The 14,338-nt window shown below is 41.9% G+C and overlaps 1 protein-coding gene across 1 annotated transcript in view; it reads right to left on the bottom strand.

The window, feature by feature from the left end:
* Positions 1–3,177: 3,177 nt before the first annotated feature.
* The window catches only part of BBOX1 (gamma-butyrobetaine hydroxylase 1), a 76,311-nt gene continuing 65,150 nt past the window's right edge, over positions 3,178–14,338 (bottom strand). Inside the window, exons 5-8 of the mRNA XM_065404279.1 lie at positions 13,521–13,626; positions 9,498–9,694; positions 8,272–8,438; positions 3,178–3,338 (exon numbers count right to left, since the gene is read on the bottom strand). Coding sequence (XP_065260351.1) covers positions 3,178–3,338; positions 8,272–8,438; positions 9,498–9,694; positions 13,521–13,626 — 631 coding nt within the window. The remainder of the gene's footprint in view (positions 3,339–8,271; positions 8,439–9,497; positions 9,695–13,520; positions 13,627–14,338) is intronic.

The raw sequence follows: 14,338 nt of genomic DNA, 5'->3' as shown, positions 1-14,338 counted from the left end.
TTAATGGTTCATCGCGTAGTTCAGAATCTTTTGAGGAAGAGAAAGCCGTAGTCAGTCCACCTTGGTCAGAGGTATGATGTGAGCTAGGGCACACGCGCGGACCAACTAATTCCGCTTTCAAAATTCTTCTGCTCCAGGTGCTTGGAACACATGTACCCACAGTGGAATACCCACAGGGATCAGCACTCGAAGACAAATACACAGTATTGATCAAGCCTTTGCTGAGAATGCTTTAAAGGGAACTGGTGATGCAATCTGTTCCAAGCCTTTCGTGGTATGTATCGATTCAATCCATGATGAAGCTTGCAAAGAATTAGTGTTACTAGTGTGGTATTTAATGGAGAGGAAGGAATGGTAGTGGAGAGATTTCTAGATTTAAATAAGTGTAATATAGGTATCGATGTATCCATATTTGAGAAGATAAATGAATGCTTTCGAGAACATTTCATTCCATGGGAGAATCTAATAGAATTCTCCAGTGATAATGCCTCGGTAATGAAGGGAGTTAATCACTCTGTTCTTACAGAACTAAAAGAAAAGCAAACCAAGGTTTATAATGTTGGGTGTCCATACCCTCTGATTCACATTGTGGCTAACAAAGCTACAAAGATGTTAGCAGTAGATGTTGACAATACAGTAACTAGAGTATATGGTCACTTCTCAAGAAGCTCTAAAAGAAAAGAAATACTAAAAGAATTTGATGATTTTTGCAGTGTAGAAAGCAGAATTTTTTTGAACCATGTGCTAAGTCGAGGGATAAGTTTGCAGCACTGTTTAACCAGACTACTTCAGCAATATCTAGCTTTGAAGGCATATTCCCCCCCCCCCCCAAGGTAATAAAGATCCTGGTGTAAAATCTCAAACTAATCTTTGAAAATCTACAAATTGAACTGTATTACCTGTTTTTGCATAATGTTTTGCCTGTGTTTGATAGTTTGTATGAGATGCTGCAAAGTGAAGCCCCCCTCGCCCACTGCTTGCATGACAGCATTATGCACCTGTTCCAAAAGATCTTTGGAAGATACATAAAGCCATCCTGTCTCAAAGAAACAAAAGAATTGTCAAAGGTAGATTTCTTAAATCCAGAAAACCAAGTGGAGGATAACAAATGGTTTGTTGGATTTTGTGCCTCACCATTCCTGAAGTCTGAAGAAATTCAATGCAGTGCTCATTGTGACACTATCAGTAAAAGTTTTTACTCTGATGTGAAGTGAATGAATGCGAAGCTATGAAAGCTCTTCTGGAAAAGCTTCAGAGAAGGATAACATTTTACAGTCTTTGTGTTAGATTTCAGGAAGAGAAGCAGACATGAGTTTTCTATTCTAGTGAAGACACTGACAATCTTTCCAGTAATTCCCACAGAAGAAATGGACAGCCTCAACAATGAATTTGTTACCTCCCAGTTAACAAAGAGGTTTTAATTTGAAACAGAATCAATGCTAGTGACATCTTTTTGCAACAAGATGAGTGAACTAAAAAGTCCAGTGTCAGGGACACCACAGTTTCCACTGCTTTCCAAAGCTATCTGAGTTTTGTCTCATAGCAATGCTGGATGTGAAAGGATTTTCAGCATATGTGCAAAAATTTGCACCCATCAGAGAAGTGAAATCAAAACTAGGACACTAAGTACTTGCCACCAAAATGAATTTGTTTTGCAAACAGTACTGTTACCAGCTCTATCCGAGCAAGGAGAGGCTGAAGAAAGCAAGAGTGATATGTTCACAGTACTTCAACAAGATAATTAATAAGGTAAATACATGTTTCTATGGTATTATTTAGCAAAGTAATATAAGGGAACTTATATAGTGTGTCTATTCAGATAGGCTTTATTAGCAAATTAAATACCACCACAAATCTCCCTGAAATTATTTTGGAAATGTTGGTCAGTATGGATATCTGAGACAGAAGGCAGAACTGAACCAGGGTCTCCCATGTTCTGGGTGACTACCAGTGTTGGTGGGAGGGGGCTTCTCCTCTGTTTTTCTTGAGAAAGGGATGACCTGGCTTAGGCAATGAATTCCAGGAAAGGCTTCATGGCTGTGAATCCCAAGTGGAGAGAGATGCCTCCCTTAGGCCTGGAGTTAGGCACCTACCACCTACTGAAGAGTGGGGTTTAGGACACACCCCTCTCCTTGGCATGTCATACTGGCTATCTTGGGCAGCTCCCAGCTCAATCTGCTGCCTTTTGTGAATCCTATCTTTAGGCAACTAATTCTCCCCTTGTTGTATAGGGAGCCCAGGTGCCTAACTCAGGGCTGTGAATTCCACTTGGTGGCAAAGTGCCTTAAAGTTAGGCTTTGCAATGCTGAGCCTAGTCCCCCATGTGACTCTCAAGCTGAATCTCTCAGTGCCTCAGTTCCTAGCTGTAAAATGGGGCCAAAAACACTTCCTTTGGCTGTACAGACTGTAAGCTCTTCAGGACAGGGAGAGTCTTCTACTAAGTATGTGCAAAGCACCCTCTGCAACAGCGGTCTGATCTCTGGACGTTAGGTAGTATTGTAATACTACTGCTGATAAGGAAGGGTATGAGTCCATCTCTTCTCTTATAGCTGTATGGACTCTTTAGAGCTAACTGGAATAAAAAGTACTAAAAAAACTTACTCGTGGGTGTGAAATTAAGCAGGAGTGGCTCTGAACATACACAAAGAGCAGATCTGTTGAGTAAGAAGATGCTATTTTTGAATAGTCACTTTCCAGAGTAGAATTGCTTGTTAACATCACTGCAGATTCTAAAGCTTTTGTTGGGTTTTTTTGGGGCGGGGTAAAGAAAACGAGTCATTATATAGAAAATGGTTTTATATCTCTGAAAATAGATATAAAATTCGCAGAAAGGTGCTGTCCATTACAAACCCTTAATGGGTGACATGTGAAAGGCTTTTCTTGATGCCTCACCTGGAGAGACTGATTTCTGAGAAGGGAAGGCCTATTTGTGGTGTATTGGTATCTAACCAGTTTCAGACTAGTACAGCAGGGTGTAATACCACTTACAATGACAGCAGAATAAAGATATACTGCGAGATATATTGTTTTCAACAAAGCATACCTTTGAAAAATATATTCAGTCTTTCAAAGGTTATATTAGTGAAGGTTTAAAATGTGGAAATCCAATATATTTGTATTTTTTAAAACAAAGATGAACCGTCCAAGGCATTGCTAATTATTAAACCAGAAGAAAGTTTAATTGCCATTCTGGACGATCTTCCTCAGGAGTCGGAGACTTGACATTACCACATCCCAGTCTGCATAAGCACCTTCGAGGTGACGGGATATTTCTGTTCCTGATTGGTAGCTCCGGCGACCATGCAGTAAACGCCAGTTGTCAAATGTTACTATGTCTCCTACGAAGAGATTAAACAACGTACTTCACAACTTTGTCATGTTTTCCATCATTTCAAATATATAACACATTGAAGTGCTTTAAATGCATTTGTCTGAGTGTCTCTTTAAACCCACAGCCCCAAAACACCTGTTTCCCACAACTGAGAAATGTAAACATTCCTAGAAAGCACAACATTCCATCACTTACATCTGTCTGTGCCTGGGGTAACTGAGCACCTCATAATCATTAATATACTGATGCTCACAACATCCCAGTGGCATTGAGCAGTGCTATTATCACCATGTTACGGATGGGAACTGAGACAGAGAGGGACTAAGTGACTTGCCCACAGTCACCCAGGAAGTCTATGTCTGGGAATTGAATTCAGATATCTCAAGTCTCAGGCTGGAGCCCTAGCCACTGTATCTCCTGCAAACTGCAACTCCCTCCCACATCACTGGGGTTATAGAGGCTGCAGGAGTACCACAACCCTATGGCTGGAATAACCACTTTGCATGGATCCAACCAGCACAGAGAAAGGAGTCTGACATGAAATAAAATGACCTCACCAATGGAGGCAATGCAGCACAGCCTCTACTCCCCCACCCTACTCCTCTCCGCTGCCTGAATGGGGGAGGAAGGGGGGGAGGGGAGGAATGTACAGGGTATCCAATTAATCATTGTAGGGGATAACCACAGCGCAGAATGGAGCTAGGAGGCTCTCACTCCTCAGTCAGGGACCACTCACATTTGGCCAAGTTCTCAGCCTTTGAAAAACTGCAGTTTGCACCTCAGGTGCCAACTTTCATGTGGTAAATAAGCACCCCAACTTTCACAATAAACCAAAAATCAAGCTAATCCCATATCAAAACAAGGCCAAAACAACCTAATCCCTAAAACCCCAAGACTGTATGTGACTAGATCCCCCCGACATGCAGTCTGGGACTGTGGTGGGCCCGCTGGGCACCCCTGACTCTCTCCACCTCTGGCCCCTGCTTGCCGGGAGCCGATCAAAAAAAAAGAAGCAACAAGCTGCAACAAGCTACAAGCCAAACAAGCAACAAGCTACAAGCCAAAAACTAGCCAACAAGCAACTCACAAGCCAATTAGCCCAATTTCTGTGTTTTTTTCATGGGTTTGGCATGTCTGGTTTGCACATGCTCAGAAGCAGCTTCTTAAGAGTCTGGGAGATAAATTCTTCAAAGGTTCTGCTGGCACTGAACACACATACTCAAGAGCCTCACAGCTCCCATGTGTGACTGCACTGCACATGTGCTATCCCCACCAAACAACTCAGCATGCTCCATCTCTGGGTGCTGGGGCTAAGCAGGACTTTCCCGGCAATTGTGGCTCTGGGCTGCTGTGGTGCCAGGCACCAGAACTGAGAGCAACGGACTGTCTGTCCTATAGACTCAATGCTCTTGCTGATGGTGCCCAACAGTGAGGAGGAAGGAAGCAGCCTGATTAGAAGGCAGAGGTGAGGAATGGTGGGGGTGTGCGTGTGCTTGGGTGTGGGGGGACATGAAAAGAGGGGAATGAAAGAGCCAGAGGGTGGGGAGACGCAGACAGGGAAGCAGTAGCTGACAGGAGCTGGGGGAAGGGGCAGCAGAGGGAGTTAGGGAGGGGAGGTGCAGGTGTCTGGGTGGTATACAGATGTGATTCAGGGGGAAGAGGGGTAGGAGCCTGGGTCTGGATAGGGTTAGAGGGAATGGGAGCAGGAGCTGGAGGAAGGGGCTGGAGAAGGTGAGACAGATGTGGTGGGGGACAGGGGAAAAGGGTCAATAAGCACTTAGAGCATACTATCTTCGGGTTTTTACACTGCTGCCCACCATTGTAACGTCTGAGCACCTTCCATGCAAAATCCCCTCCAGAATGTGGAACTGAACCCAGGAGTCCTGAGACTCTACATTCCTCTGCTGTCAGCAAATATGTATGAAACCTACTTGCAAAGTGTGTCTTATCTCCCTCTATGCCCAATCCACGTACTCTGCCTGCTGCTCCTATCAATAACTCTGTTAGCTCAAGTGGCAGAGGTCTGAGAGGATCTAAAGTTTCCAAACCTGCTTGATGACCCGGGCGGGTGTCAGTATGATGCTACATGATGGAATTTCTGTGTTCTCAGATTTTTTTTTTTTTACATGAGGAAACGACATCCAAAACCACTACATTAAAAGAACATTATTAAGGTTGCAAAGCTGAGCACTCAAAAGTTAGGAAATGTCAGAATTAAGTTTGCCCATACAGCCTTAATCCAGCTCCCTTGTGCATATGGCTTTTGATACAGTGTACGTACTATTTTTTTTCCAAAGGATCCCTGCCTCATTCAGTGCTTTGGGAATTAATCAGGTTTATATAGTGAAGGAGGGTGTTATCTCTAGGACTCCTGCCGCACGGTGGAAGGTATGTAGTGAATAAGGCAGGAAACTGGAGGAAGAGAAACAAGATTGCCTGTTCTCAAATGGATAAAGCAGATGTTAATTCCCTTGAAGTTTACACCACTGGTGTGGAGTCAAGAGTCTGGCTGATCCCATAGGTGTGGTGGGGGAGAAGGACCTAGATGGGAAATGTTAGCCAAAGGATTAGGAAACTGTTAAAAAGAGCAGACTGAGGAAGAAAGGTAGGGTCTGCAGTGAAAGAGACGGCAACCAGTTTCCTAGACACTGGGGAACCAGGCAGAGCGATGCAAGAGGAGGGAGGGTGCATGAGAGATTGTGCAGAGGAGGAGGAAGTGTGAAGGACTGCATGGAGGATGTGAAAGAGGGACCACAAAAGATCATGCAGAGGAAGTGGAAGGGCCATGAGGGATTCGCGGCAAAAGAGGAAGAACGACGAGGTATCACATGCAGTGGGAGGCAGATCCGGGACTGTGTGGATCATGCGGAGTAGGAAGAGGGACCACACAGGACCATGCTGAGGAGGAGGGGGAGGAAGGACAACAAGGGATTGTGCAGAGAAAAGACCACAAAAGATCATGAGGATGATGCTCAGGGGCCAACAAGGTATCACTGGAGGAAGAGGGACCACAAAGGTTTGCTCAGAGAAGCAGGAGGAGGAAGCAGCATGAAGGACCATACAAGGATGAAGAACTGTTGGTAAGAGAACAAATGCAGGTGCCTTTAACAATGGGTGATGAGTAAAGAACAACTAGGTTGAGGAAAGAGATGGCTGCACAGATGAGAGTCACCCACAGCAACCTCTCAGGAGATGTGTGAATCTTTATTCCCTCAGGTGCAGTGGGCTAGGGCAGAGCCTTATTCCCTGTTACAGCCAGCACAGGGGAGGAGCTAATAAATTTCCCATGTGTCCGAGGCTGTCTCCAGCCTTGGGAGCTACCTTGGGAAAGTGGCTGAAATAGAGAGCACTCATGGCTCCCCTCTCAGTCATGGCTCCACATATGATGATCTGGTTTTAATGGGTGAACTCACTTCACATACACAAAGCCAGAGGCTCTGTGCAGGTGTTGAGCATGGGGGCTAGCAAGTAAAATCCACCCACAACCCAGAGGCAAGATGTGGGTTTGCGGTGCACCCCCCCCCCCCCGGGGCAGCTATTACTACAGCCTATGGGCTGGAAGAGTGTGTGCTCCAGCACCTCCACCCTGCTTGTGTGGGGCAACAGTGCCACTGGAGACATGTAATAATGGATCCCCTGGTCCATCTACATCGCTGCCCTCTGCAGCACACAGGACAGCAGATGCCTTCATGTATAGCCCTGCTGCACAAACCTACTGCGGCACATTAGCATGGCACGTCTTTGCACAAGCACTGTGCACCATGGTAATTTTCAGCCAACATGCTCAAAACAGCCCGTATTTTGTGTGTGTAATATACCTAACTACATTAAAAGAACATTAAAGTTACAAAGTCAAGTGTTTAAAAGTTAAGAAATGCCAGAATGTAGCTAACCCTTGCAGCCTTAATTCAGTCCTCTTGTATGTATGGATTACGATACAGGTTACGTCTATACTTGGAACTAGGGGTGTGATTCTCGGCTCACGTAGCCATACTCACACTAGCTCTCATTGCACTAGCGTGCTAAAAATAGTAGAGTAATCATGGTAGCAAAGACTGAAGCAAGCGGCAGGAACAGATTAGTCACCTTGAGTACAAACCTGACTGGAACCCCCTGGGTACATACTTAGGGTGGCTAGTCTGTGCCACTGCTTGCTGCTGCCCATTCTACCGCAGCTACACTACTATTTTTAGTGTGCTGGCTTGGTGAGAGCTAGTGCAAGTAAGTGTATGAAAACTGGGATTCACACTCTCAGCTCCAAGTGTAGACACAGCCACAGTCCTCAATTAAGTGATCACATACTACTTTTTACCACAAGATCCCTTCCTCATACAGTGCACAGAAGGAACGTGCTCACTTAATGGGCAGCTATTCAATGGTTTGTGTTATCCTCATCATTCAGCCTGGGCCCCATGAATTATTTACTGCACACTATTTAAACCCAGCTCCAAATACAGAGTAATTAATTTCCTCCTATGGTTTCTATGATGCTCTCACCATAGTATCTGAATGCTTCATACCTAGTAGTGAATGTGTCTTCACAACACCCCTGTAAGGTAGTTCAGTGCTATTATCCCCATTCTACAAATGGGGAACTGCGGCACAGAGAAATTAAGGGTAAAACTGTCTAAAGTATCCACTGATTTTGGATGCCCAACTTGATACACCTCAGACCTAATTTTCCAGAAAACTTAGCATTTTTATAGCACTTTACATGTTCAAAACACAGCTCCAATTGATTTCAGCTGCGGTCATGAGTGCTCTGGACTTCTCCAAATCTGGCCCCAAGTATTTCATGTTGGGCACTCAGAGAGGACCGAGATTCCCTTTTTGTACCAGAATTGTACTAACATGTTCAAATGTTTAGGATTTTGTTCTTAGGCAAAAGCATGAAAAAAAATCTTCCAATTTCTATAAGCAGAAGCAACTTATTCACTGACCTGGTTTCATCTTGTAGGTAAACTTATGTTCCGGGCTGTTCAATAGATCAACAAATTCCTTCAGAGCTGCATAAAACGGCTGCACTTTTTCAGCAGGTATGTCAAAAACAGTGTCTCTTGTTGCATTATTATAATTGATACGAACCACCTGGCCTCTGTAATCTACACTGAGAGAAAGAGAGAGAGAGAGAGAGAAATGTATTATCATGCCACTCAACCTTTTAGCATATTTTTGTTTTGGTAAGGACGGGTTCACTTTCCCCTTTCAGTTGCTGGCTGTTACAGCACAGTTCAACAATGAAGTGCCGTGCTATGACAAAGTATTGTACATTATTGCATATCAGACTCCTGCTTTCAAGTTTATCAATGGGTCAGGGTTTAGGAAGATTAATAATCAAAGGGACTTGAGCTCCTAAATATTTTGGCATTTTTGAAAATCCCACCCTTATTCTGTCTATATAAAAAAATAACATAATGTTTTGATTAATAGATTTTTACAGCCAGAAGGGACCATTATGACATCTAACCTGACCTCCTTGTCATGTAACAAGATTAAAAGAAGAGGATAAAACAGCAAGACAGCCTCTGTGTAACATAAGAGTTTTTTCTATCTAGGAGCTTCATAACATGGCAGCATCCCAGCATTGGTACACATTTCATATAGAATTTAGATAGAAGACCAACTGAAGGATATCAAGAGAAGGTTAGTATGGTTGCTTTGAGTTCCTGGAGGGTGGAAAGAATGAGTAGGGAAAGTTGAGACAATGATAAATTCAATAATAAAAATAATAAAGAATAACTGACACATTATAGTACAACATAATTCAGTTGATAAGACATAATAATTAAAGACAAAATTGAAACACTGTTTTCCCACAAGGTGGCAGGCATAGACCCTCTAACATCTTTCTGCAAGAGAAACAATGAAAGATGCAAAAAAACCTTTTTCATTCAAGCAAATTGTTGCTGTGCAACTAGTACTTAATTTGTAATGAAAGAGTTGCTGGGGCTCAAACAATTTTTTTACATTCATAACTAATGCAGCAAGCCCAGAGGTGTCAGGGCTATGAACTGCCAAGCCTAGAGGTACTGGGGCTCAGCCCGGGCAAGCCCAGGCACAAATTAAGCACTGTGTGCAACCCTGTAATTCCTGGTGAACCAGCAATATGGTATGAGCTACTACTGGGATTCTATTAGATATAATCACACCCTTGACTATTACTCACTCTATAATCCTCTGTTTAGACTGCATATTGAAATCACAGTAGTCGACCCCAACATCCGTGAAGTCTACAAGGGTGGAGGAGAGGATCTGAAAGGCTTGAGGATTTTGCTCCTTCAGCTTGTTGGATACATGAAATCCATCTACAACTTCACTTTCACCTCCAGTAGCTGCTTGTTTTATACAATGAAGAAACTGAATCTGTAACAAATTAACACCTTATTACAGGAAGAAATAGCCTGGATATTTAATAATTCATTGTCATCAGTTCATTCATCTGTCCTGTCATTTAAAAAATATCCTAAAAGACTAAAGGACCTGTATCCCCATTGTATTACCCCAGTTTCACACCAGTCTGAGTCTACTGTCACAATGGGGTAAAACTTAAGTAACAAGGTGGTGAATTAGGCCTAAATCACAAAGCTCTTGTTCCATAAATTTCTTCTGGCCTGAGTCAGGTTGGTACAACTGGTGATTACTGCCATATAATTTAAACACACACTGTGGTCATTACAGCCTCTCTAAATATAGGGAATTATTTTCCACTTGCAGAAATGACATAATTAGGTGTGAAAAATGTGCTCACCAAGGATGTCAGTATGTGTCACTGGCTCATTGAAGACAGCAGGTCTAAGATATCTACAGCAATAATGGACCCTCAGGAAACATACACTTCTGTTTATGTTATGTTCAGAGTTCTCAAAAAATTGGACAAGATGGAGCTGAAGGGCCAAATTCTGCTCACAGATGCACGAATGTAAATCGGGGATAACTCTATTGGGCCCAGTGTTGCTCCTACTGATGTTAATGGCAAACTTCCAGTGACATCAAGGAGAGCAGCATCAGGTCCACTTACTGCAGTTTACATCAGTGTAACTAAACACAGAATTGGACCATCATTTACATGAATGCAACTTTCACTGAAGTCATTGAGGACTGCACCCAAGTAATGGAACTGAGTTAGAGCTAAAGAAAATGGGAAGTAAAACAGAGAAGTGAGGGGAAGGAATGGATTCAGGTATTGTTAGCTGCCCCTGTAGTATGGGGTGACGTAATATGGCAGTGATTATAGGGAGAAACAGGGCTAACTGTTGAGGCAGAAGAAGAATCAATCAACATAACCGCAAATGAAATGAAGTTTAGATTCTAAATACAACCTGCCCTAGATAAGGGATGGTGTATGGCTGCACTGGCCCAGGCACAAATGTGGTTCAGGGACTCACAATTCGTTCCCTGTTCCTTCTGTGTGCTGGAGAGGGAGTACATTACTTCATCCTTTTCACAGAAGAGCTTGCTCCCACTTCATATCCCAGACCAGCTAATCTGGACAGAAAGGTCCAGAATAGCTGGCAGAGAGGTCCAGAATTGCTGGTAGAGGTGCGCAGGAGACAGGATACCCATTTGCTAACAGCGGGGAGTACTAGGAAAGCAGCTTCTTCTCTCACCACCATGGCGAGAATTGCAATCTGTGCATGAGCAAACAGGGGCATACATGGTCAGGGAAGGACTGTGACAGTCTAACCCATAAGTGATAATGGCCCTATGACAAAACTCCAAGGGATGCAAAATGAGACATTAGCTTTCCAGTCTAGAGAGATGGAAACTCCAACCAAAACTAGTACTCATCTTTAACAGGATATCATGTGAATGAGATCAAAACTTTGGAAAAATCCTCAGATATTTTTATAGGTGACCTCTAAAAATTAATCATCATCCATTTAGGGCCATACTTTCTGTTTTAGATAGTACCCAGATACTGTATAATAATTAGGAAATTAGCACAATCATGCATTGTGAGCCTAGATGGCAAATATGTTTCTAATGTGCTTAAAAACAATTTTTATTTTAAACTAGGGTTTTAGAATTGAACAGGTTGTGCTTTTTTTTTTTTTAATGTTTTATGGCAGTACGTGATTTTGTGGTTTTGGCACAGATAAGATAGTGAGCTAAGGCACATCTGTTTCCTATTAATGAACTACCACTCTATTCCTATTCCACATTAACCAACAGCATCTAAATGAATTTTCAGCAGGTAGCACATTAATGTGAAAGATTTGGCTCCTCTTCAGAAATAGATCATGCTGGCCTGTTCATTTCATCACAAAATGATTACTTCAAGCCTTGGGGGGGGTGGGGGGATTGCAAGTATGAAATTTGAAGGTACAAATGTTTGCTGTAGTATCTTTAGTTAGTTATACATTCTTTGTGGTACTCTCTTTCAGGTCTGTTGTGAATTATGTGAATCATGTTGTGCTGTCATGGTGACTCAGAGTTCCACAGGTTAACTGGGTAAAAATGTTTTTCCTGTTATTAGTTTAAAGTTGTTGCCATCCAGTTTCACGGGATGTCCCCTTGTTCTTGTATTATGCTTAAGTAAACAGAAGTGTCAATTTACCTTCTCTCACTCATAAGTTTTATATCTTGATCATCTCTCCTATTTGTCTCCTCTCTGAATTAAACATACCTAGAATAAATTTTTCAAAGCTGCCTAAGGTATGCCCAGTTCCCATTAGTTTTAATCTTTTCAATCTCTCCTCATGTGGAAGTATCCTCAGGCCTCTAATAGTTTTCTCTGAACTTCTGTTTTTGTTATATTATTTTTCAGATAAGGTAGTTAGAAGTGGACACAGTATTCAAAGTGAGGAACCCTATTGAATTGGATAATGGCACTGTATATATATTCAATATCATTTTTGTGCAACATACCGCATCCTAATATGCAGTTTGCTCTTTTTGACTTGCACATTACACAGAGGTTTTCACTTAGCTGTCTACGGTGGCTCCCTGATCTTTTTACTAAGTAATTACAGTTAATTCAGTCTCTGGTAGTATGAGTATTTCAAATGTCTCCTTCCAATGTGCACTACCTTCCATTTGTCAAAAGTGAATTTCATTTGCCATCCCTGCTGCCCAGTCAGCTGGTTTTGTTAGGCCACTTTGGAGTACACCTCACATTCTTCCCTAATCTTGATTTACTTAAATCATGTTGTATCTTCTTACTGTTCACTGTCTTTTCTAGTTCATTAATGAATATTTTACACAACATTAGCACTATTATAGCTCGATGGCTCACCTTTTGCCACATGGAAAACTGACTATTTATCCCTGCTCTTTTCTGTCTCAGCCAACTTCTAATCCATGACACAGAACTTTACCTTCACCCCATGACTAGTTAATTTCCTTAATAGCTTCTTGTAAGGGACTCTGTCAAAGTTTTATGGAAGTCCAAATAAATTATATCTACCAGTTCTCCTTCATCTACTAGTTTGTTGACTCAAAGAATTCCAGCAGACTGGTGCAGCAATTTTCCCCATTATAAACATTTGATACTGTAAGAAAATTAATGACTTACAAATGCATGGAAGTAAACATCACTGCTATTGATTTTACTTGATCCTCCCTGTGCCATCTCATTCAGTACAATTTAGGAACAAGTTTTCCTTAAATATTATTTTAAATTGTTTTCAACTTCTAGAGAAAGTGATGGGGTGACTTGATCTCAGTCCATAAATACCACAGAGAATGTATCTGGTACGAGGGAACCTTTTCATTTAGCAGACAACTGCATAAATAAAGCCAATGGCTGGAAGCTGCAATTAAATTCAAATTGGATATAAGATGCAATTTTTAATTTCAGTAAGGGTGATTAAGCGCCTGAGCAGCTAACTAAAGGAAGTGGTGAATTCCCCATCATTTGGAGTATTTAAATCAAGACCAGATGTCTTTCTAAAAAGATATCCTCTAGTTCAGCTACAAGTTATTGGGTTTGATAGTGTTCACTCATATAGCAGGAAAGAATAATTCGCTCCATTGTAGGAATTACTGGTGTAATTCTATGGCCTGTTATATGGGAATTCAGACTAGATAATCATAATTCTTCCTATGGATTGATGAACTTTAAAAAAACGGAAATTTTACATATATCTAAGTTTTGCTCAGCAGACACATTACCTGTTGCTTTTTCAAACTATAGGAACAATGAGATTTTCCCCCTTGCTTTGTGGAAAAGTCAGTAGGTTCCCCTTACCCCAGGTGGATGCTGCAGAACAGGGTAATCAGTGTGAAAACTTAGCTTCCCAGATGTGTAAGCCACATTATTAGCATCCATTTTGTCTTCCACTTGCCAAGTAGGGCTTTACAATGAAAGGAAAAAAAAAAAAAAACAAGAGGAAACATGTTAAAGCCATCTGCCATTTAAGCCAGCAAAGTACAATGAAACTATGAAATCTCAATACAAAAGAGCTATTAAAAATTGCTGGATATAGAATTATTGTTATAATGAGAAGGGACAAACAATGAGTCACCAGTGCCCTTCATAGCACTGAACTGGCCATTTCAGCAACTGTGCAACAGAAGCAATCACTTCAAAAATGATGCTAGTGTGTGTGGAGTAGGCCAGACAAGTTGCCCCCAGTGCTATATCTCCGAGGGTATTGCCTTTGCTTTTCTAGTAAAAGCTCTGAGGACTGTATTGTGCCAGCATTCAGCAGAAGGACAGGACAGAACCTCAGCTGGTGTAAATAAGTGTAGCACCTACTGGGGTTGCACAGGTGTAAGGGAGGACAGCATTTTTGGCACGGTTTGTTCAATTTGGTCATTTCCATTTCCCCAAAGAAAAAGTGGAAGCACTGTAAGTTGCATTTCTTTTTCAAAGATTTTTAAGCCTTTAAATGACAGGGAAAATGTCAAAGACAGAGTACCCTTTACAACATGGCCTTTCCCATATTCCCTTAAAAGAAAAATCTCTGGATGAAAGACGTCAAGATATAATTTCTTGCCGTTCCCTTCGTACTTTCTGAGAGCTAATCCCATTATTTTTCCTCTACATTTTTATTAAATTTCAAG

Source organism: Emys orbicularis, chromosome 4 (assembly GCF_028017835.1).
Source record: "Emys orbicularis isolate rEmyOrb1 chromosome 4, rEmyOrb1.hap1, whole genome shotgun sequence".
In the NCBI taxonomy this organism is placed as follows: domain Eukaryota; kingdom Metazoa; phylum Chordata; order Testudines; family Emydidae; genus Emys; species Emys orbicularis.
Note: the sequence above shows the minus strand (reverse complement) of the source record. Positions and strands in the feature narration are given on the sequence as shown.